This window comes from Leptodactylus fuscus, chromosome 8 (genome assembly GCF_031893055.1).
Source record: "Leptodactylus fuscus isolate aLepFus1 chromosome 8, aLepFus1.hap2, whole genome shotgun sequence".
Taxonomy (NCBI): Eukaryota; Metazoa; Chordata; class Amphibia; order Anura; family Leptodactylidae; genus Leptodactylus; species Leptodactylus fuscus.
Window position 1 is genome coordinate 83,456,761 of NC_134272.1, and position 25,882 is coordinate 83,482,642.

At 41.8% G+C, this 25,882-nt stretch overlaps 1 protein-coding gene across 1 annotated transcript in view; it reads right to left on the reverse strand.

Annotated features, from left to right (window-relative positions):
• The window catches only part of ARHGAP15 (Rho GTPase activating protein 15), a 381,433-nt gene that overhangs the window by 52,592 nt on the left and 302,959 nt on the right, over window positions 1-25,882 (reverse strand). Inside the window, exon 12 of the mRNA XM_075284535.1 lies at window positions 24,982-25,116. Within this exon, the coding sequence (XP_075140636.1) occupies window positions 24,982-25,116 (135 nt within the window). The remainder of the gene's footprint in view (window positions 1-24,981; window positions 25,117-25,882) is intronic.

A 25,882-nucleotide genomic window follows, 5' to 3' on the forward strand; every position in this document is an offset into this window, starting at 1 on the left:
ACCAGAGCTTTCCTATGAGGTGGCTTCCGATCCAGGTGGGTAGAGAGACATTGATACATATCACCGAGGAATGAGACAAGAGATTAGTCAAGTATGGGCCGAGGTTTGGGCTGGGAAACTACCGGCAGACACTGGCGTTATACCATGATACAAGCTCAATACATAATGGAACTTGCTAGTAAAATTCTCCCCAGGCTGCAATACATATGCCGACCACTAGGTGGCCACATGTAGACACATAGAAAAACAACTCCTAACAGAGTATCATAGAACCAAATTCAAGGTAAGGAAGTACACATCTGTAACGTCCACTGCGAGGAATGAATGGGGACAATGTCTATTACTGTCAATGGAAGGAGACATCAGCTCATCAGTATCAGATCAGTCAGGGTCGGATAGGTCATTACTATATAACTTGGCTAAGTCCTGGACCAATCCTTGAAGTCTACAATAAATCAAGGTGGCATCGGATGTGTTTGGCACCATATTTGTATATACTATACTCATGGTACCTTGTCACGGTCCTTATTCAGAAAACTTTGATGAGGAGCCCAACTCTATAATAACCATCACTAGAAGCCAGTGAGTGCAATATGTAGTCAAATAAGTTTTCCAGGGCTATAATATTGAGCTCAACCTCCTCTAATGACTTCCCGTCCATCGGTCACATGACCATGCTGCAGCTCAGTCCTATTCAAATCAATGAGGCTGAGCTGCAATACCAAGTACAGCCACTATGCAAGGTATGGCACTGTGCTATGTAAGTAGTGTAGAGGCCGCCACAGTCACAATCATAGTCCTGTATATCTACATTAAAGACAACTACTATCTTGTCTTCCTGTTTTCTCTGACATTGTACAGTTCTGCTTTTCCCTATTCCCCCCTCTGTATTGTACACATTTCTTCATTTTCCCCAGTGACTCTGTGACATATGGTTTATTAAAAAGTAATGAATGCAGAGGTGGCCATGTATGTGCTCTACAGAACCATTCACACAGAGGGACTTAGGAACGCCTGTTCTCAAGATTATAGATGTCCCAAGATCTGTGGTGTGGGATGAGCAGCTTTGGAAAAATTATTTTGCAATACTTCACAGTTATTAATGTTATATGTATCTATATACAGCCACCTAGTGGTTGTGCTGTGAGCTGCTGCTATTGCAGGGTTTTGATAGGATGTTGCTAGTAGTGTAGTTTTAGGGGGTGCAGAAAGAACCCAGCACACACATGCTTTATATGAACTACCTTCGTCCACTACTAGGTGGCACTCTGGAGCTTAGGGCAGCTATTAAGTGCCCTCTACTGGTGGGTGAAGGTAGCAGAATTTTTTTTTTTTTTTCATTTATTTTGTCTTTACAAGGGATTTTGCTTTCTGTATTAGAAAGATGAAGTTCTGACCAGACCTCTGAATGTGCTGCTGGTTTTTGCAACAGATTACCGCCCTCAGTGCCCATCTTATTTTTGGCAGACCCTTCCAACAGAGGATCACTTTTTGACTATTTTGATCAATGGTCTCTTGTTGTTCAGAGACTACAACTCCCAGCATGCCAAGAGAGCCACACACACAACTATGATACAACTTGTTGAAGACCACTGGACGTGGAACGAATCCTGCAGCGTTGTGAACAGTGTCAGACAATGGACTCGACAAATCTACGGTGATATTTAGGAAGAGACTAAGCCTATTTGTGTCTGAAAATTCCTGCACATTCCTGCCCCGTTCGGCTTAACAACAACAAACCCCATTATGGTCGGCCGGGCTCTGTGTGTAACCCATATTTTAGCAATTTACGAGTCCGTTGTTCTGGTCCTCCGATAGACCATGGACAGCCAACCTAGTGTCAAGGTGTCTTCCCTAGACTGTGACATAACCAAGATACAGAATAAGACGCCTCATTGCTCTCCTTTATTCCAGGCATATAGGTCGGAGGAATGAAAATTTCTTCTCGTTTTCTTCCTCATTTCCAACGGAAAAAAAAACACAGAAAAGAAAAAGCGGATCCTCCATTTCTAAGGTTACTGTGTTAGTTTAATTTTCACAGACGCAAGAAGAATATTTTGAAGTGAGTAACATTTACCAAGTCATTAATTTTATGCAAACTAAGGAAGATGAAAGAAAAAAAATATCAATTATTTATAGATTGTTAAAATGTATCTTAGTGCGGAGCTACTGTATAGAAATGACAATTAGCCAAACGTACCTTCTTTAATTAATAATGCATACATCATGCTCTTTGGGCATCTAATAAGCAGCTCCGCAAATCTTACATTGTTTGGGACACCAAACAGAAAATGTCATGAAAAACAACCTACATCATGAATTAGACCAAATCCACATCTCGTATGATATTAAAGTGTCTGAGCACAATGATGTCGCTACGTAGTGTCGCCGCCGGAAATTTCATTGATTGCTGGAACTTACTCTGGTGCCTGTAACAAACGCAAGACTCGAGTGGCTTTCTTCTGGCTTACTCGTACAAGGGGGCAGATTTATGATTGTCTCGCAGTCTTAATAAAGGGCCCTATAGGCGCAAGGTATACCCGACTTAGTAAGAGGTTCCGGCCACTTAACAAATCAGACGCGCGCAGGATGGAAATCTACAACAGAAAACTGGCATGAGTTATGATAAATATGTCGTGTCTTGCTCTCCGTCCCTTCCCATCCACATTCATCAGAGTGGCTCAGAACCTGGACTGTGTCATAGAAAGGTCCTTGCACCAAATGAGCGCCACCTTATCTCATGTCTATGCCAGCAAACTGACTTGGATGTGTTGATAAAGTATCCTCAACTAGAGATGAGCGAACAGTAAAATGTTTGAGGTTCGATATTCGTTTCAAGTAGCCCCTCAATATTCGACTACTCAAATTGAATATCAAACCCTATTATAGTCTATGGGGGAAAATGCAGGTTTCAGGGGTAGGCAACGTTCAATCAAATTACACTTACCAAGTCCACGAGTGAGGGTCGGGCGGGATCCTCCGTGCAGTCTTCTCTGTGCAGCGTCCCCGCGGCGTCTTCCGGCTCTGAATTCACTCTGCCAGGTATCAGGCCTGGGCAGAGCCGACTGCGCATGCCCGCACTACAAGCAGACATGTGCAGTCAGCTCTGCCCAGGCCCGATGCCTGGCAGAGTGAATTCAGAGCCAGAAGACGCCGCGGGGAAGCTGCACGGAGAAGACTTCTAAAGGTAGGAGAAGAACCAGCGTTGATTGGCCGACTGTATAGCATTCGGCCAATCAACGCTGGTTCTGCATCGAACTTTTCTATTCGAATAGCGAGTACTACTCGCTCATCTCTATCTTCAACATGTCCTTCCTTGGCTTTCTTCTTGACTCAGAATGTAATTGTCAAGTTGAGCGAACCAGTTCATAATGAGCCAGATTTTTTTTACAAATTTTACCAAAATTTCAAACCCAAGACTTTTCCAATTCACCGCCCACAAATCACTTTTAGGCAAAGGCCCCATGTTGCGAAAAAGCAGCTTTTTTTGTTGCAGATTTTGTTGCCATTTTTTGAGGCAAAGTTGACAATGGCTACAAAAGGAATGGGACATATATAGGAAGTTCTTCTACCTTTTGCACAGTCCACTCCTGGCTTTGGTTCTAAAATTTGCAACAAAAAAAGTGGCTTTTCCACAAGTTGGAGCCTTAGGCTGTGCTCCAAAGCTGCGGAAACATTGCTATTTTGTTGCAGATTTTGCTGCATTGTTTTGAGCCAAAGCCAGAAGTGGATTGAGCTGGAGCCAACATGGGGCCTCACCCTTATAGCCTATTCAGACTGCAGAATATGATAACTGAAGGCCCAGGAGAGGTTTGGAAACATAATATACACTAATATTCATCTCCCCTCACCTCTCTTGAGCTTCCTCTTTGGTCATCTTCTGGTCTTGTCCAGCCTCATGGGTCACATCTCAGGCCCCAGGAGAATGCTGAGGACTGTGAATACAAGCATCCTGACATTGCTGTGCCTCATGAGACTGCTTAGGTTAAATCATAGGCCTCAGTGGTCCCCTGGGGCCAATGACATCATAATCAAGGATAGAAGAAGAGGACTGAAGACACCAGGTAATACACACTAGCTGCTACAAGGTTGCCCAGAAGAGGTGAGGGAAGTGTTTACTTGACCGAACCTCCTCTGGGTCTGCCATTGTTATACTCCAGGGTGAAAAGAGACTTTGGAGTATAATGAAAAGACTTTTGTCAGGTGAACAAATCTCACAAGGTTCACCCATCTCAAACAAATCTTTCAAAGATCACCGCTCTTTAGTCATTAGATGATCAGTTTAAAAAACAACAACATGATTTTCTGATATTCTATCCTAAGACATCTATCCTTGATGTGTCTTTGCGGGGCCATCCAGTGATTGCATTGTGAATTGCAGAATGTCAAAGGCTTATCTGACATTTAACTATGTTGTGTTGATTTTTTTTTTAATAAGAAATTGAAGTCCTTGCCAATGTTTGAGCTAAGGTGAAGCTGGAAATCACAATATGTTGGGGAATTGCTTAATACTGCCACCAATTCTACAACCTTATATATCTACCTGAACATGCAGGGTGACTGTGCACCAGTATTTAGTCATTTTTTTGGTTGAACATTCTGTGCAGTCTATTTCTTATCGAATCTTAGTATTGGTTCTCTTTTCTGATACAAAGATTCAAATCTTCTCCATAGACACACAATAACAACATTTTTTGCCTGGTAGTACCACTAGAGGGAGCTCAATGTACAAAGTGTATACAATGAGATCCCAAGCCCTGCCTAGTGGTTGGAAAACAATGCCGTAAACCCTATAAAAAAAAAGAATTTTGGATTGTAAAATGATATGGTGCAAAACTGATCTACTCTAATGACTCTAAATGGATATGGTCCTGGGGTATGTCAACATCATCATGGTTTAATGAAAGTTTCATGACGTCGGTGGCCCCACATGATTGATGAGACTCAGGTTGGGCCTGAAACTTTGGAAAACTTGGGTCAAATCCAGTTCGATCCAAATCAGAGTCAGATAGATCCAATCCTACCTCTACTCCTCATCTAAGCCAAAAACATGCCTTTACTTTGTCTTCTGTGCCCAATACGGAAGTCACGAAAATATATAAAAATTAGAGATGAGCGAGTAATATTCGATAGAATACTACGGTATTCAAAATATTCGTACTCGATCGAACACTACTAGCTATTCGCAGTAAATATTAAATTCAGAGCCAGCGTTGATTGGCCAAATGCTATGCAGTGTATAGCATTCGGCAAATCAGCGCTGGTTCTGCAGCAGGCTCGTCTTTGCTAGTCAGGAGAGCTGGCAGCTTGCTGTTACGAGGGAGCTTACTTTTTCTCATAGGAATGAATTGACCAGCATTGATTGGCCAGTGTACAGAATTCAGCCAATCAACACTGGTTCTGCCAGAGGCTCGTCCGTGAGGAGGTAGAGTCTAAGATCGGACCACAGCAGTCTCCATTGTGGCCCGATCTTAGACTCCGCCTCCTCACAGACAAGCCTCCAGCAGAACCAGCGTTGATTGGCCGAATACACTGCCGAATACCGAATGCCAGCTGTACACTGGCCAAGCAACGCTGGTCAATTCATTCCTATGAGAAAAAGTAAGCTCCCTCATAACAGCAAGCTGCCAGCTCTCCTGACTAGCACGGAGGAGCCTGCTGCAGATCCAGCGTTGATTTGCTGCAGACTCGTCTTTGCTAGTCGGGAGAGCTGGCACCTTGCTGTTACGAGGGAGCTTACTTTTTATCAGCGCAACTGCAAGCACTGTGCAGTTCAAGCGCATGGACCCCATTGACTATAATGGGGGTCCGTGCGCTTTAACTGCATAGCGCTCCTCCTAAACACTCTCCTCCTGCTACTCGTGGACTTGGTGACTCTCCTTTAGTTGAATAGTGGTCTCCCCTGAAGCGATCATTTTTTCCCATAGACTATAATGGGATTCGATATTCCATCGAGTAGTCGAATATTGAGGCTCTACTTGAAACAAATATCGAATATTTCACTCATCTCTAATAAAAATGTATCTGTGTAAGAAATCTGGAAACAAGTTTATTTTACGTACTATAAGTCCAGGGATATTTACATTTTCATGATGAAATTCAAAAAAAGCAAAAAAGATACAAAAAAGTCCTAACACAACGCGAGCTGTCCTGACTCCGCAGGCATTAATCTCCATGATTGTTTACCTATGGGGGGGAGGGGATATCATCTTGCGTGAAAATAACAATATTTTTTTTGGGGGAATTTGTTTGTTGAAAAGTTAATCATTTCATTTTGTTGATGGAAGGTTTACAATTCCGATCACGGAGGTGCCAAATGTTATACCTAAACGCTCCACGGCAAATGAGTTTTTAAAAATCTTGGTATTTTCGTGTCTTTGTATGATTTTCTGCGCGGACCAGAATCGTTCGCTGCCTGGTGTCCCTGTGAAAATGTTCGTTAGCATCGCTCATAAAAACCCAATTCATCAATGTGAGCATAATTTGCTCTGAACGGAAAGCTCACAAAAGGGTGAATTTGTTAGATAGACAGGTGGCCTGAGATCTCTCTCTGATACTGAATGATATGAATAATAGATTCTGGTAAATGTATGCCAAGACTTGAGTTGTAAACACAGCTGCCTCCATTCCCGTCCAGAATAACAGCTTTGAGAATGAGAGCAGAGGAACTACATAGATCCACCTGAGGACTGAGCCTGGATTCACACAGAACAGAACACTAACACAGGCGCACTGTCACATACTTGGAAAAAACAAACCCATAAAATGCATTATGCTCAGCGCTCCATAGATTTCTTGGGTTTCTGAACTAAACCAATTAATAGTTTGACAGACATGTCTAAATAATGACCGCCTCATTGCACCGCGCCGACGGAGTCCGCGTCTATACCGTGCCGTGGTGTAGGAGGCGCCCGTCAGCAAACAAAAAAGAGATACAAATTCTAACGCCCATGGTTCGCCACTTCTGACTTCTTCTACAACAACTGGCTGGAACGTTAAAGGGTTAAGGGTTAAAGTTAAAGAAAAATTTAGTAAGCGACTTCTACAAAATTTTTTGCAGAATTCGAGTTGTTTGCCGATTATATTATTTGGGATTTTTTGCGGTAAGAGCAGCGAGACTATAAAACTTTTGCCCAATGGATGTGATGGATGGTTTGTCTTCCTCTGCATGGACAGTAGGATTATAGGTTGGGTTTGACAGACCGGAAACTTTTTGCATCCTTATGATGTACAGTAGGTAACTAGGAGTTGTGTTAAAGAGGTTGGCCATGATTTTTTTTATTGACCTATGCTTAGGATTGGGCGATAAATATCTAAATGGTGGGGGGGGGGTCTCATGAATCAGTTGTATAGGGCCCACTTCGGCACCCTATAGGAAGTGAGCTGCAGTGTGTGGCCACTATACAGGGAGTCAATTGCTTTCAGCTCTGTTCTTCATATAGTACAGGCAGTGGCGTAACTAGGAATGGTGGGGCCCCGTGGCGAACTTTTGACATGGCCCCCACCCCCTGACCTACACCAATGCCGAAGATCTTGACCGACCCCTCCTACGCATTCTTCTATTATGCCCCATAATGGCCCCTGCACACACTATTATGTCCCTCAGTGGCCCCTGCACACAGTATTATCCCCCATAGTGGCCCTGCACACAATATTATCCCCAATAGTGGCCCCTGCACACAGTATTATACCCCATAGTGGCCCCTGCACACACTATTATGTCCCATAGTGGCCCCTCCACACAGTATTATCCCCCATAGTGGCCCCTGCACACAGTATTATCTCCAATAGTGGCCCCTGCACACAGTATTATCCCCCATAGTGGCACCTGCACACAGTATTATGTCCCTTAGTGGCCCCTGCACACACTATTATGTCCCTCAGTGGCCCCTCCACACAGTATTATCCCCATAGTGGCCCCTGCACACAGTATTATGCCCCATAGTGGCCCCTGCACACAGTATTATCCCCCATAGTGGCCCCTGCACACAGTATTATCCCCCATAGTGGCCCCTGCACACAGTATTATCCCCCATAGTGGCCCCTGCACACAGTATTATGTCCCATAGTGGCCCCTGCACACAGTATTATGTCCCATAGTGGCCCCTGCACACAGTATTATCCCCCATAGTGGCCCCTGCACACAGTATTATCCCCCATAGTGGCCCCTGCACACAGTATTATCCCCCATAGTGGCCCCTGCACACAGTATTATCCCCCATAGTGGCCCCTGCACACAGTATTATGTCCCTCAGTGGCCCCTGCACACAGTATTATCCCCCATAGTGGCCCCTGCACACAGTATTATCCCCCATAGTGGCCCCTGCACACAGTATTATCCCTCATAGTGGCCCCTGCACACAATATTATCAGACGTCACGACGTCACATGACCCGGGATGCAGGCCTGCCCGGATTGTGGAGAGGTAAGTAACAGTGTTCTTTATGTTTCTTACCTCTCCCGGGCCGCCGATCATTATACACAGGGGTCCGAAAAGACCCTGTGGCAGCTGCCTCTGCTGCTATGGTGGTAGTTACGCCACTGAGTACACGTATCAGAAGTGACCCAATAGAGATGATCCATGTTGGGGTCACCTCTTGGCCTCCTACGATCAGATATTTACAGATCCTAAGGATAGACTATAAATTGGAAATTCCAGGTCAACCCCTTTAACACAACTCCTAGTTACGTACTCTGGCTCATAAAGTTAAAAGAAGAATTCAGTCCATTAAACCCAAAGTATAATTCTCCTGTTTTTATCCTCAGGAAAGCAAAAAATATCAACCATATCTTTTTGTGGCAACAAATTTCTCATAGTCTCGCTGCTCTTATAGTAAAGAATCCTGTTATACCAAATATCAGAATAAAATAATTGCCGGGTCACATGAATTTCTCCAAAATGTCTTAACTTGAAAGAAGTTGCTTATTATTATTATTATTATTATTATTATTATTATTTTTAATTATTATTATTATTATTTTTTTTTTTTAGAAGAACTGTGTCCTTTATCCTTCTTGTCTTTGGTTTTCCTCTCGGTGCTCAGAGACACTTTTTTAGTTTACCAAATTGGTTAAACAATTGATAAGGTCACTCAATGTAACTAGTATCAATTTATATTAGAATATTAAAATTTTAATATTTTGGATCCTCCATGGGCCCAGGTTTTGATGTAATAATAAGACCCAAAGGTCCAGCAGAAGACAACCCTATTTCGAGATGATTTTGGAAATCACTTACCACTTTGGTTTCTTTCTTGAGTTAATTCACAATTGACCAATAAGACCTTAAAGATGATAAGTCCAGGATCTGACTGCGAGATGACATTAATCTTTTCACTCGTTTAGGAGTTTGATGCAATTTTTTTTAGGAGGAACCCTAACCATATTATCTTGGTTTTCCTATTTGGCTCTCATTTGGTTTACCAGTAGAGTCTTCTCATTGGGTTCATTCACCAATTACTAATTTGACTTTATTGATGATATGTCTGGGGTCTAATCATAATATTTTGGTGGATATCTTGAAGCCTTTCTTGTAAAAGTGAGTGAGTTTTCCCAATAATGAGAAATTCTATGAACACGGTGGTAGGTTACATTCTTCGAGAGTCTACAGAAGAAGCTGGAACTCAACTTAGAACTTCAACTTAGAACATAGAACTTCTATTTCTGTAACATACGGTATCTATATGTTTCTAGCTCTCCTCTTGAGTTCCATATGTGGTCTCTAGTTGTTGAGTGGTCGGGATCGGAAAAGATTGGATACTGATCAAATTTCACGATCACGATCGGCTGGAAAATGATCGGAAATCAGATTTTAAAATCGATCCTGAAATCTCAAGATGGGCTCAACCCTAGCGGTCTCTTGAAAATTTCAGAGTCAGAGAAGGTCAGACCCATGTGAGTACAAACATTTACCAAATTGTGGACGTGGGTTGTCTAAAGAAACGCTATCTTTCTCGCGTTTTATCTACAGTGTCTTTCCTTCCATTTCCCCTTGGTTTGAAACATCCTGAGATAAGTGGTGGTGGTAGATAAGGTTTCCTTACATTTCGTCTTGGTGTGAGATATCCTTCGATAAATGGAGGTAGATAATCTTTCCTTACACTTTGCCTTGGTCTGAGATATCTCGAGATAGATGGTGGTCGATGACCATTTTTTGAAACAAATTTCTCTGTATTACTCTGTCCGGGGTTGTGATCATCGACAAAGTTTATTCATCTTTCAAATCTGGTCATCTTGTACCACTCATCTTGGGATATCTCGAACCAAGTGGAAAGGTAAAGAAGGACACATCTATCTCGACCCCTTAGATTTAATACTAAAAAGAAATTTTCCAAATGACTATTATGGCTAGAAAAAGTAAAAAAAAAGGCACAAAACAAACTCCGCAGAACACAGCCATAACCTAAGTACATAAAACAAATGCACTGACCACCGGTTCTACAATTCACTCCTAGAACATAATCACAAAATGTAATATTACGTTAGCGTTGAGCAAAAAAAAAGGAACACAATCTGTCTGCCGCTTTCACTGGTTTTTAATACCGCACAAAGATCCTGACGAGATCATAAAAGCAATTTTCAGAACTCACTTGATGATATTTGGAGGTGAATTTGTCAATGTTACAGACAATAATTGCAGCCCGCCAGTATCACTCAACTCATAGCGACTACGGGAAATATCTGCAACGCTCGTGCTGGTTATTTAAGATCGAAAGCAACAGAGAAATAGAAAAACAGGGGGGAAATGTAACACAAACAATTCTAGTACACAGGCGACCCCATCACTATACAGGCGACATTCACTTATTATCTAGTCGTGACACCTACAGGAGGAAGGAGAAAGGTCTATGGCTGGATCATCATTGGTAGAACCATACTGGGTGGAGGATCTTCTCTCATGGTGGATTGTAGAATCTTACTTCTGACTTGTTCCCTTCACAGTGCAGAACAATTACTTCATACACGTGAGAGTAGCACACAAGCAGACGGAAGGCAGTATTATAGTAGTTATATTCTTGTACATAGGAGTAGTATTATAGTAGTTATATTCTTGTACATAGGAGCAGTATTATAGTAGTTATATTCTTGTACATAGGAGCAGTATTATAGTAGTTATATTCTTGTACATAGGAGGTAGTATTATAGTAGTTATAGTCTTGTACATAGGAGGTAGTATTATAGTAGTTATATTCTTGTACATAGGAGAAGTATTATAGTAGTTATATTCTTGTACATAGGAGTAGTATTATAGTAGTTATATTCTTGTACATAGGAGGTAGTATTATAGTAGTTATATTCTTGTACATAGGAGCAGTATTATAGCAGTTATATTCTTGTACATAGGAGGTAGTATTATAGTAGTTATATTCTTGTACATAGGAGCAGTATTATAGCAGTTATATTCTTGTACATAGGAGGTAGTATAGTAGTTATATTCTTGTACATAGGAGGTAGTATTATAGTAGTTATATTCTTGTACATAGGAGGTAGCATTAGAGTAGTTATATTCTTGTACATAGGAGTAGTATTATAGTAGTTATATTCTTGTACATAGGGGGCAGTATTATAGTAGTTATATTATTGTACATAGGAGCAGTATCACAGTATTTATATTCTTGTACATAGGAGCAGTATTATAGTAGTTATATTCTTGTACATAGGAGTAGTATTATAGTAGTTATATTCTTGTACATAGGAGCAGTATTATAGTAGGTATATTCTTGTACATAGGAGCAGTATTATAGTAGTTATATTCTTGTACATAGGAGGTAGTATTATAGTAGTTATATTCTTGTACATAGGAGGCAGTATTATAGTAGTTATAGTCTTGTACATAGGAGGTAGTATTATAGTAGTTATATTCTTGTACATAGGAGAAGTATTATAGTAGTTATATTCTTGTACATAGGAGTAGTATTATAGTAGTTATATTCTTGTACATAGGGGGCAGTATTATAGTAGTTATATTCTTGTACATAGGAGCAGTATTATAGTAGTTATATTCTTGTACATAGGAGGCAGTATTCTAGTAGTTGTAGCAGGTTTTGTAAGGAATGTGTTTGGGAATGTGAAGTAAGCATAAGTTGTATAAATAGATGTTATATATAGAAATGTCTATAAGGTTGTTCTCCTTATTCAGTTCTTCTTTTCTTTATCACACAATCAAATGGTTACATTCTATAGTTCTGGCTACTGAGGCCACTTCTAGCCATAGAGATTACTGATGATGACTTTATACAGCTCCCATTAAACTCAATGATAAACCTGCGTACCCTCTAGTGGTATCGGCAGGCAGCCGGAGTTTTATTATTTAACTGTATAGATGTGGTTGGAAAAAAAAAGCAATTTTGGAGCTTTGGAAGAGGAAACTGCATTATGAAATAATTGTGCAGGAAATGTATTTGCAGGGATCACTCTAACTTTAATGTTAACTGTGGAATAAATTATTAAATGAGTTCTGCAGGATCAATAAAACATGTCCTTCAGAAACAGCTCCACATCTGGTATTACTGCTCACCTGCACTGAAGTGAATGGGGCAGAGCTGCAGTACCAGATACAGCCTGTGGAAAGGTGTGGCACTATTTATGGAAAAGACCAGCAATGCTTTTATATTCCCGGACAACACACACATTTCACCAGTCCAAGACCTTGCTATTCTCAGGGTTTTTTTTGTTTTTTTTTGGTACATGCAGCTTTGATTGCCAGAACATTTTTCTACTTGGATTATTCAAGGAATGTTCTGGAATACATTTTAAGAAACTGTCTTTATTTTCTGATTATATATATTTTTTTCCTATTTTCTGTACATGATTATGGGGGCGGCCATCTTGCCTGATCTTCTCTTCTGCTCTGTTAACAGCATTTAGTGATCTGCTTTACAGCAGTCTCATGGCCATAGGCAGAGATAGACTGGAAATGACTCATTGAGGCCTATGGGAGATTTTCTAGGCATGCTCTGTGCAGGCAGTGCATCATCTATTGTCAGTAGTGGATGTAATAATGACTTAATGGTGTTATCTATAGAGGTGTTGTCTTCTATTGTAATCTTGTCATGTAAATGATGGCATTTTTATACACTTGAAAAAGGACTTTTTGCTGCCTGATCTCAATAAAAGTACTTGGACCAGCGCTGGTAACCCCTTGATTTTTTTGGGGGGTACATTACCCGGCCACTTTTGGATATAAATGAGATGAGATGATAAATGAGATGACTGCTGCAAAGAGAACTCCTACGGAGTTCACAAATGTCAGTCTATTATAAGGTTTAGTGGTCGGAGTAACAATTGCAGCTGTAAGTATTTCCTTTTTCAAATATAGATACGGACATGGAAGATATGGAATTAAAAATCATCAGAAATTCTTAAAAAATATGTTTAGCTTGGTTAAATAAAATAGGTTATTTCCTTTAAGATCAAATGTGACTTGGAAAATTAATAATAAAAGCATCAGAACTTCTTAAAAAATGATGGTTAAAAAAATAGGTTACTTCCTTTAAGATATTGACTTCAAAGCTATGTAAAAAATATACTGTATATTTTCCTGCAATTATTCTACGACCTATAGGTGGCGCCACCAGGTGTGACAGTCTCTGCAACACTGACACCTGCTGGTGGTAAGACTGAACTACTCCATCACGATCTAAAATCAGATTAGTGAACCTCCTAAACTACAGATGGAGTTTCTAAGTGACGATGGACCTATATGGGAATCTGCCAGGACTACCTGGGGATCCACGACCTTCTATTGAAGCCCATGGAAGATAAGACAGTAAAGGAACCATAAAACTAACTCACTATCATGAATATTAAGGCAGAGGAATAAAAGCAACGTGACTTTGAACAGGACTGTGATTTATTAGCGCTGATTTGCTTGTAAATTATGACACAAAGTATTCATTTTAGCTGCTCAGGAACATGTGCAAATTTAAGCTTGCTGGACACATCCTGCAGACCTTGACATCTGCTACTGAATTCATGCTAGTATTCCTGGCGCCAGCTTCCTTATGCATGGCTATTGAGGTTACACTCTTGTTAGGGGGGCTCGCTCTACTCCTTGACTTTCATTTCCCTTAATGCTGTTCGCATACTTTATTCTTTTGACTCTTACAAATGTTACTTTTTTTTTTCTAAAGGTTAGTTTTGATTTATCTTTAATAAAGCCGAGGATATCCAGCTGCAGCTCCTCTAAATACTTTCATCTGATAAATAGTGTTCCGTGAGTCAAGAGGTTTCATTAATATATGGATGAAGTTCTTGGCGCACAGAGTCAGGATTTCCCAATGCTAAGTGTTAATGTTTTTCATATCAGTATTCGCCGCCGTAATCTACATGGTCAACCACAATGTGTTAATCAGAATTGATTTCTTGGCCGTGTTTGTGTCTGAATGGGAAATATGTCCCGGGTCTATTGACATTGTCACCTCTAGGCTGGGGTATTGTCTATATAAATTATGACATGGTGGAAGGTAGAAGCGGCGCGGCATCGGCGGGGGGACGGGAATTGAAAAAAAAATTAATGAAGTTTGACTAGTGGAATCAAATCCTGCAACAATGTAAATAAGGCGCGGGAAAAAATGCTGCAACGTAAGAAGGCTTTCAGGAATAGAAGGGTTAATGGTTTATTTTTGTCAATTAGCAAAAGGAAAGAGAAGTGTTAATCCCATCAATATTTTGGGTGATCTTTGCCCTTTGGAGGAGGAGTCGTGGAAGTGATGATCCGGCCCTGTTCTCATCATCATCCAGTCTGTTTGGGATGACATGAAGAGACAGACGGATTGGAGCAAGCAACATCCACAGAAGGTCAGTGCTTGGTTCTCCAAGATGGCGACGGGAACAACCTCCCTGCCCAGTTCTGCCAAAAACCGTCTGCAAGTACCAAGAAGAACTGATGGAGGGCAAAGGGCAAAGGTCACAACAAATATTGATGGGATTTACATTTCTCTTTTCTCCATTCTCTTCATTTTAATTAGCAACATAATGCCATGTTTGTTTTTACTGCATATGTTTTGCATGTTTTTGGGCCTGTGTTGTACTTCAGAGCTGCATGCAATATTCTGCCAATGAAAGAAGAGTAGTTGCAATACCAAATACAACCTATGGACAGGTGTGGCGCTGTTTTGTTTTTGTAATCCTGGACAACTGTTTAATAGCAGAAAGCTGGCGCCATACGGTGCCTTAGCTAACGTCTCTTATGCCAGAACCGACCCCATAGAAATCTATGGGATACGTCCTGGCACTTGTGTGCACCACGCCAGAGGGAAACTGATAGCAGCGCCGGATTTATGTGAAAGCACCCTCACAAAATCCCCATCTGGTTCTTTCCCTTTTGTTAGCACCCTAGGAGATTGCTTACCACTCATCCTGCCCCAGTATTCACCCAAGTGGGTTAATAAGATTGCCTAAAGGGGCATTTTACCCTAATATAAGGGCAGTATTTCACATATATACAGTCCTTCCTTGTTCTTTGCATTTCCAATATTGGATGGGGGACCATTTCACTTTATTCAGAGGGTGCAGAGGGAGGATCCAAAAACCAATACAATAAATGGCCCATGACAAGTGGGGGTAATGTATAGATTTTGTATTTGGGGCCAGGAGATTCATGTTATACCTCTGTTCATCCTGAGCTTCCAGGTTCATTAAAAGAATTCTAGAACCAGGATAGAACAAATCTTTATAACAATGTAATGTTATTAACAATTCAGGTTCGGATGAGTCAATGGTTGTCACTAATACCTAGAATAATTTTTAGAATCTATCCCTTTTACATATACTCACACCCTTTAAATTTTGGGGTCAGGTGCTTGTATGAAGGTGAATAATCTGGACCCAAATATAGCGGAGTCAAGAAGTGAGCTCTGATAGCAGGGAAGGGATAAGGTCTCATATGAAACAAATTTGCACAGTGAAAGTTGGCAGGAGTTGGTTTAAGCTTTGCTATTTTCCCAAAGTATGGGTGGAACCAGACAATTTGTGTCATTCACAAGTAACATCTGAATGCCAGGCACACGGCGCGAGAGTGTCCTAGAATGGCTCCACGGAAAAATGTATGGCACACCTGCCAGTACTCCAACTGATCAACCCCTTCATGGATGTTACCACTCTGGTGCAAGTTATTAAAAATGTGGAGCGAAACGTTGTGTCACATTCTAACAAACTTCATTTCATATCTTCATCACTTGCTGGATACATTCACTGCTGACCCTATTCCTGGTGTGCTTATAGTGTCTCCTGACCCTTGATCTCAATTCACAGCTCTGATACACTGTAACAAACACTCATACACCTGTGTGAGCAGCACTAGGTCAGTCTCTGAGTATAAAATATTTGGGAATTTGGGTATGTCCTTGGCTGATTTTGGCATTATTTCTTAAGATCTGCTTACTTAGACATGCCTGCTTGTGGAGCTGCAAGTTCAGAGCTCAGTGAACATCTCCTGCTTTCTGTTTTCAGTGTTCCAGTTTGTGTGGCTATGCCGCTACCCTCTCCTCCAAGAAATTCTGTTCTAGTCATTGAAAGACATTAGTGACTCGCAATATCCAGTAGTAGATTTATATTAGGTGTAGTATAGCCAGAAACATATTAGTAGAGCATATTCTGCTTACTACAAAGCTAATGTTGTGCTCTGATGTGTTTTCTCTTCTCCTTCCTTTCCCTCTCTCACAGCATGCTGTCTTAGAGAAACACAGGAAGAGATGCTGCAGTTGCATCTCCCTCCTTCCCCTTCCTTTCTGTCTTTTATGTATTGCTTTATATCAGACTGATTTTTAGAGGGGCGTTATAGGTTCCAGTATTTGTGGATGGCCTATCAACAGAGAAACTTGAACTGCATGCTTTTGGATGACGTGACGGATGCCAATTTCCTGCATTAGACTGAGGCCCCACGTTGCGGAAATGCAGCTTTTTTTTTATTGCAGATTTTTTTGCACTTTTTGAGCCAAAGCCAAGAATGGCAACAAATAGAATGGGAAACATATAGGAAGCTCTTAAACTTCTAACTTCTGCTCAATCTAGTCCAGGCTTTGGCTCAAAAAAGTGCAACAAAATCTGCAACAAAAAAAGCTGCATTTCCACAATGTCGGGCCCCAGCCTTACAAAGCTTCATATATAGATTCAGAAGGACTATTGATTTATGCAAACATAGAGCGATAGGTAAGATTTAAAGGGACTCTGTCAGGGCAATTTGGGACGCTAAGCCACCCACAGTCCCCTATATAGTCTCCCAGGTCTTCCTGTAGTATAGCAGGGGTGTGCACTTTTAGCATAAGGGACTCTCCAGGTCATTTTTGCTGATATTTTATTAAAAACCTATCCAAAGGTATGTCCGTTGACCTTATCTAGATCTGTCAGCAGTTTTACGTACTCTACAACAGACTCCCTTTTCAATCACATGACCTTTCGCACCATTGTAACTTATCACAGAGGCTACAATGTTGCAAATTGTTCCAATCAGTCTCTCCAGTCTTCTCCGTTTCCTCTTTATTCATCCATTTTTTTTCTTCCCTAATTCCTGTGCAATGTATTCGTCTCCCGACCCCAGGCTTTCACCTTCAGTGGCTCCTTCGTAAAGGTCCATTGGGGTACAAAGATTTATTGTATATGCAGTAAGCCATTCATACACAAAGACACCTGTGCAAGCCAGTTGGCTTCAGTCAAATCTTGTTTAACATTTAATTATGAATATAATTAGCATGAGTTAGGAGACAGGCCAAGCATCTGCAAGAAAATTTAGGATAGGAAAAAAAAATAAAATCACATGAGAAATTGCAGGTTTGGCTTTTTGCTATTTTTTTTTTTAGCTTTTTTTTTGCATTATTCTACATATTTTGTATAAATATGGAGTTCTTGCGAGTGATCTTTATCTAAGTAACAAGCTGGATAAATTTCTGTCATCATTTTTAGTTAATTAGTGAAAATTCGTCTGCGATTATGCTGAAAAATTCAGCGTTACCAGCATGCTCGGCATATCAGTGAATATCATAAAGTTTCTGGAAAAAAATATTTATCGATACTTTATTCTAATGATTTTGTATTAAGGGCTTGTTATTTTTTAAGCAATTTTTTATTTATTTTATTTTTACCCCCCAAAAATCGAAAAAGTTTGCAGACGAAGAAGAGTTTCCTATTTTGCTACAATGATCGAGCCTCGTAAATCCATCAAATATGGGATTATCTCTTAATTTTCATATGAATAATGCCGCTATACACATGTCAGGGGATAAAGGCATTTACAAAGTGGAAATAAAAAGGCCCATATGGCAATTAATTAGGGAGAAATCTGCCTATTTCTCTGCATTGAGCATCCATATGTGTGTGTGCAGGCATTCTGCTTGGTTCCAGGTAACAGAGGTTGTGGGAAGACGCGCCTGATAGGTAGACTACAAGCTGCTGCTGTGCTGTCCCTCTGTTATTCCTCTTGGAAATGTATGAAGACATTAACAGAAGGGGAATTACTTTGTCATAGGCAGTCAGTGATGACTATAGGTCTTGCACAGAGATGGTCCCTCTTGGGCTCCCTTGCACCAGTCAGTGCCCCATTGCTGTCCTCTTCCTGGGTAAAGTCACAGGCTCCAAGGGGCAACTGAAACCTGCAATTGGCCCTCAGAAGTCACATGGGGCACATCAAGGTTATGACACTGTGATGCAACTGCCACAATGTTGCATTCCCCACATGAACACTGAGCCCAAATGACAGATCTCAGTGATTCCTCCATGGCCCATGACATCAACCAGAGGTTGAGAGACCATAAGAGGACCATGATGGAGTGCTGAATGCTATGAGGAAGCCCAGGAGAGGCGTGGGAAAGTGGGTAGCAATATCTATTGCTTTTCCACACCTCCCATGGACTCTACGAACTTAGACCCAGAGTATAAGGGAGAAAAGTAGTCTATAGACGTTCTCTTCGACCTTCATCAAACTCTTGGCTCAGACCAGTATCACTTTGCTATCCAGAACCTATTGTATATCGAAATAATAGGCAGCAGTTTTATCTGATGTGCTCCAATAAGGAAAACTGAATCTGAAAGTTTTGAGGGCGAAATTGTGGTGTCTAGATGACAAATCATCTCCAAAATGGCAGGTCTTGTGGGATGTTCCTGCTATGGAGTGGGGTCCGAAGAAGGAGAACTAACAAACTGAAGGCAGGGTCATGGGTGCCCAAGATTCATTGACTCATTGGGTTAAAGGCTAAACCATCTGGTCCAATCCCTGTTCAACAGTGGTATGGTCTATAATGGGTATGTGAGCAGTAGAGCTGGAATACATATTAATGGAAGACTGGAAGACAGTGACCTGGTCTGATGAATCACTTTTGTGTTTTATACGATGTGGACGTGGCACGTTTGCAAAAAAAGAAAAAGAAAGACTTCACGAGTGAAGATAATGTGATATTCTGGGCAATGTTCTGTTGAGAAATGTTGGGTCTTAGCATTTATGTGGATTTTACTTTGACGCCATCTCCATACACATTGTACAGACCAAGTACCCCCTTCACGGCAAGCATGCTCACTATAGGCTGTGGCTTTTTAGCAATATAATGCCCTTGCCCTACTGCAAACATTGCTCACGAATGATCCTAGGAATGTGACAAAGAGATCAACGTGTTGGCTTGGCTTTCCAATCGTCCAGATCTCAATCCTATAGAACATATTTGGGATGTGCTGAACGAGTCTGAACCATGGAGACCACATGTACAAGCCATAAAGGATCTGCCTCTGAAATCCTGGTACCAGGTGCCATGGAACACCATCGAAGGTCGTATCCTTCAGAATCCATGCCAGGACAAGGGGAACCTACATAAGGATCTAATGTCATGGCTAGTTGTTTTATGTTTGTATCCAATAATGGATACAATTCCCATCCTTGGACAAAATGCAAATTAAAAATACAAAACCCAAAAAAGTTAAAAATGAATAAAATGGCCGGACACCTCTTGTTAGTTTGACGTTACCTTCTCATATATATTTGTTTGTATTATACTGTATACTACAGAGCTGTGACCTGCAGCCTATCCCAAAGCTATAAAACCTAAAAATGTGGAACCTATTGACATGACGAGGCGTAAAACCTATCAGAGAATACAGCGGGTGTGATCTTAGTTACACAGAGCCGAAATTGCCGTTATTAAAGTCATTATTGTATTCTGAATATTGATTTACCTCATCCATTTCGGACACATCGCAGCCAAAATCTCAAAAAGTGAGCTCCTAGTTGACATAGCCAAACCCCAACTGTGCTGGCAGCGTTCAGGCGGAGGGGTATATGTTACATAGGCATTTGTCATCTGGCACAGCCACACGCCTTCAATGCATAAAGAATAATATTTCAGAGCAAACAACAAGTATTTGTGCGAGAGAACAAACAATGGCCCACCCTAAAACGGGGCGACGGAGAGCGGACACTTATCTCACGGGTCAGGGATCACATGACATCACGTGATCCGGCCACTGATACCATCACAAGTCCCTCTGCCGTCTCCCCATAGGCCTCGGCTTCACGCAGTATGTAACCTATAAATTTGACACTTCAATTGCCGAACAAGACAAAAACCACAAATATTTTTTTTCATAAATAAGTATCGGAGCGATTTCTGCCAAAGCAGGAAAATAAAACATTGTGAAATGTATGTCAGATGTGGGATGTTTGGAAAATATGTCGAAAGAAAGGTAACGTGCTGAAATGTAACGCAATGACCTTAACCTAACTTTTGTAAGGTTTCCAAGAAGGGTTTCATACACGATAAAACAACTTGAGACACGTCAGCGGCGACTTTTTTGTTTCTCAATGTTTTTTATTGAAATGGTATCTGCGTATAATAACAGGCTAACCGTAATAAGTGATCTGCGGTGACTTTATAGAAATATTACCGCGCTGCCTTGCTACACCATTTATTCAGTGTTGACTAGAGATGAGCGAGTAGTATTCGATCGAGTAGGTATTCGATCGAATACTACGGTATTCGAAATACTCGTACTCAATCGAGTGCTACTCGCTATTCAAATGGAAAGATTCGATGCAGAACCAGCATTGATTGGCTGAATGCTATACAGTCGGCCAATCAACGCTGGTTCTTCTCCTACCTTTAGAAGTCTTCTCCGTGCAGCTTCCCCGCGGCGTCTTCCGGCTCTGAATTCACTTACAGTCAAAGCGGCCATTTTCTTGTAGTGCGGGCATGCGCAGTCGGCTCTGCCCAGGCTCGATGCATGGCAGAGTGAATTCAGAGCCGGAAGACGCCGCGGGGACGCTGCACGGAAAAGACTTCTCGGAGGATCCAGCCCGACCCTCACTCGTGGACTTGGTAAGTATAATTTGATTGAACGTTGCCTACCCCTGAAACGAGCATTTTCCCCCCATAGACTATAATAGGGTTCGATATTCGATTAGAGTAGTCGAATATTGAGGGGCTACTCGAAACGAATACTGAATATCGAATATTTCACTGTTCGCTCATCTCTAGTGTTGACCCCTTTTTTATCTTTGTTTGTTCACAGTATCGCCAATTGATCCTGCCTGTTATTTAGGACGTTCCCAAAAAATTTAGGTTTCGGCTTCTACAGTTCCGAATTTTATCAGGATATTTCTTAGTCATTTCTGTTTAACCCCCCATCTCCCCGGACGCATGTTGGGCCTTAATGTCTAAGGTTAGGTTTATACTTGCACCCGGTTTCCATTCCCCATTCCAAATAGGACTTTTATCTCTGGATTTTTTGGCCGAAAATTGGCAGACCCTATTATAGTTTATGGGCTCTGTGGGCATCCATTTTTTTAAGCAGGATTGGGTTTACATTTATTGGGTCCAAAGGATGGAAACCTGTACGTAGGTGTGAGAATGTATTTTTTTCATAGTATTATTTTTCCATCAACATAGTCCTATGGGAGCTAGGGTTCAGCGATCAGGAAAGATCGGATCCCGATCGGCGATCGAGCAAATTTCACAATCGGGATCGGCTGTAAAATGATCGGTAATCGCATTTTTAAAATCGATCCTGAAATCTCAAGATCGGCTCAACCCTAATGGGAGCTTGTTATTTGCGGGACAGGCTGTATTTTTTTAGTGCCCCCATAATATCCCACAAGAGCATTACTGTGGGAATCTATTTATTGCTATATATATAGGCGGTCTACCACCTCCCGTATGCATAGTAAACTGTCACCACAGTGTTATCGAGCCTTTGTTATGTGTCACTTTTGCAAATTTTCAGTAAGAGAACTTTGAAGCCTTATACAAATGAGGCAGTTGGTGCACTGGAGACGGGCCTACAGCTACCAGGAGCACTGCCCTTGCCACTCCAACCCTCTACCATCTCCTGCCAGTGCTAGTACATTCAGAGTTGACTCTCCCATTGCTATGACATCACCTTTCCTACTTGAGTAGCAAGAGTCATGCTCCAGGAACTTAATGCCGTCCCCCAGGGCACCAAACTCCTAATCTGCATAAGACTTCAAAGCTGTTTTTCTTCAAATTTAAGATTTTCTTGACAAACAGCTGATTTTTTATTACAACATTCTAGCAAAACCCTTGACTGGCCCCAATTCACCACAGAACCACCGGGTAACACAAACAGAATCATATAGCATATCACTATGTGACAAAATATCAAAAAAGAATATTGTTTTGAAAGGCTGATGATACATGAGGTTGCCCCGATGAATGGCCATCTTTATAATACCTGGGAAGACCAGATTTGTAAGTGAAAGAGCCATTGCTTGTCTCTTCAGTATAACTTACAGATAGGGGCAGAACTACCGCTTACAGACCGCAATATTAGGGGTCCCAGCCCATTGCTGTTTTCTTTTCTTAATAGGTCATTATCTACTGGATTACTCCAACAGGTAATGGCCAAAATTCACTTGCTCATCTCCATTCCTGCATAGGGCCTTCAGATGACGCTGCACATCGTGTCCCATACGGAATGGCGTCTGGATATAATAAGCAGCAAGAAGATGGAGCCAAAGCGGAGAATCCCCTCTGGATGGTAAGTGAATATAGGCTGTTGGCTACTAAAGTAACCCCATTGATATAGGGCTAAATTCACTCTGTGGGGGGCAGTATTTTGTATAGGGGGAGTAAAAATGAAGGGGCCAATAAAGGGGCATTATACTGTTTGTGAACCAGTACAGGGGACAATTACTTTGTGGAGCCATGTAACGGGGGGTAATATATACTCATGTAGGGTCAATCAAGGAGGCAATATGGGGATCCGTGTAACGGGGGTAATATATACTCATGTGGGGTCAATCAATCAAGGAGGCAATATACTATATGGAGATCAATAAAGGGCCAATATATTGTGTGGGGTCCAATAAAGGGGTCCAATAAAGGGGGCAAGTCGGAAGTTAATAAAGGGGGCATTATACTCAGGGCCGGCGTCAGCACACGGCATAGTCGGGCAAGTGACGGGGCCCCCAGAGCCTCTGGAGGCCCCCTGGTACTTGCCTGCCCCAGCACTTGCCTGTCCCGATTTCAGCTCATCAGCGTCCTACGGACACCGATGAGCTGAATACATAGGCGATTAAAGCCGTAACGCTGTGGTCCGGCTTCTGCATTTGTAGGCGCAATGTGATGGTGTCACATCGGGCCTATAACTATGTGAGTGGAGTGAGAGAGTGGAGAGAGCGGAGGGGGAACGTTGGAAGGTGAGTGTAAGTGTTTGTTTTGTGTTAAACATTAAGGTGGAACATAATGAAGGGGGCCCATGAAACTGGGGGCAAATGAAGGGAGGGAGAACGGCATGACACTGGGGAAGATGAAGGGGGGGGACGGCATGACACTGGGGAAGATGAAGGGGGGAGAACGGCATGACACTGGGGAAGATGAAGGGGGGAGAACGGCATGACACTGGGGCAGATGAAGGGGGGAGAACGGCATGACAATGGGGCAGATGAAGGGGGGGAGGACGGCATGACAATGGGGCAGATGAAGGGGGGAGGACGGCATGACACTGGGGCAGATGAAGGGGGAGAACAGCATGACAATGGGGCAGATGAAGGGGAGGAGAACTGCATGAAACTGGGGACAGAGATGGAGGGGGGACATGAAACTGGGGGCAGAGGAAGGGTGTATATGAAACTGGGGGAGAGATGGAGGGGGGGTATATAATTTATGGGTGACTGTAGGAGGATTATACTGTGTGGGAGCACATGAAAAATTAATGAGAGTGGGTGGAGTCAACATAAAAGTGAGCAGAGCTAAATTTGCATTTTGTCCCTCTTTCTGCTCTTCAAAAGTTAGGAGGTATGGTGTAGGTGACACCGCCCTCCTGCGTGACGTCACTCGCTTCGTCTGTCCGCAGCAGCGCGCAGTGTCCTGACTCCCGCCTCCTCCACAAGGGGGCCCACTGAGGCTCTGTTGCCCAAGGGCCCATAAAAACCTGGAGCCGGCCCTGATTATACTGTATAGGTCAGTAAAGAGGGCAAAATACCATGAGGGCTCTCAGTAAAGGGGGCATTATACAGTGTTGGGGGTCAGTAAATGGGACAATATACCATGAGGACTGTCAGTAAAAGGAGCGTTCAACTTGTGGGGACCAAAAGGCTCTATTTTATACCTATAAAAAAAAATTAAATAAATAAATAGCTAAAAATACACTTCATCCGAAATAGCCTCATCCTTACAAGCCAATAACTTCCCCGCCGCACCTTATTACCAACACTTTTTTATTTTTTTGCAAATTTGACTTCTTGTATCTCGCCCTAACAGGCAAAACTCGAATTCTCGGCAGCCTAATCCTGAATAGAATAGTTCTAAAAGGAACAGAGGAAACGAGTAATTACCGCAAAATCATGTGATGTCACATAGCGAATATTCCGCTCTTTTGTCTCTTGTATATTAAAAAAAAACTTTAGTACCATTGGAACGTAATCTCTCGAAAAAAAATAAAAAATAAAAAAAATTAGCGTAAGAGTTGTTTGTTTTCCTGCACTTCCATTTTGTAAACTTACCAAAAAATAAAAAAATAAAAAAAATAAAAAATTGCACTTACTTATTGCTTCCACAAACTGCTCAAAGAAGCTATGTGGGAACAGAGGATCCGGCAGCTCTCGGAAAAACATCTTGAGTGCTCCAGTGACAACGTGTATGTCCTCCCACTGGCTGTCGTCCAAATTCAGCTTCTCTTCTGGGAAAACACGAGGAGAAATGGAACAACTGGTTTTAATGAAACAATTACAAGACACTAATTATTATGTTAATGTTTCCCTACTATCATCAGCAACCGTTAACAGCCTTCTGCACCTAGAGGTTTGGTGCGGTGCTTGTTTTTTTTTTTTTTTTTTTCGTTCCGACTCTAGGAAAGGAGCGTATTCAATGAAATACCATCTGTAGGAATGCAGCTAACGAAAAAAAAAAAATAAAATAAAAAATACAGGAGATACAAAGAGACGTGGCATTGACATAACGTGTCAGATACGTTTATTCCCATAATGCATCGGCATAGAAATTAGAATTACGGCTCGACATGATTCAAAGCTATTTGGTTTTTTTTTCTATATTCGGGAGGCCGAGGGGCTAAGTTGCCAATGTTGTGCAACTCAAGGGACCGACCTAAGGCCTAACGGAGCCAACATGAGACATATGCTAAGTGCGGCAATAGAAAATAAGCTATTACGTTACATATGCTGGCCGCGCGATGTGCTGGGGAATTATAGGTAAAGCATTGTCACATTTGTTTGTGGCTGACAGCAACATCAATGCGAGGGGGAGGACGAGGAGGAGGAGAAGGGGGGCAAATCCTCTTTTTAATGATTTCAATAATGTTCTGTTTTCAACTCAGCAAGGTAGACCGCGGGAGCAACAATGCTAGGCGGACCCCTGTTGGTCTACCTAGGCTGCGTAAATCTGTCAGGGATGATAACGTGCCAGACACAAAAAAATACTCGTCTTCC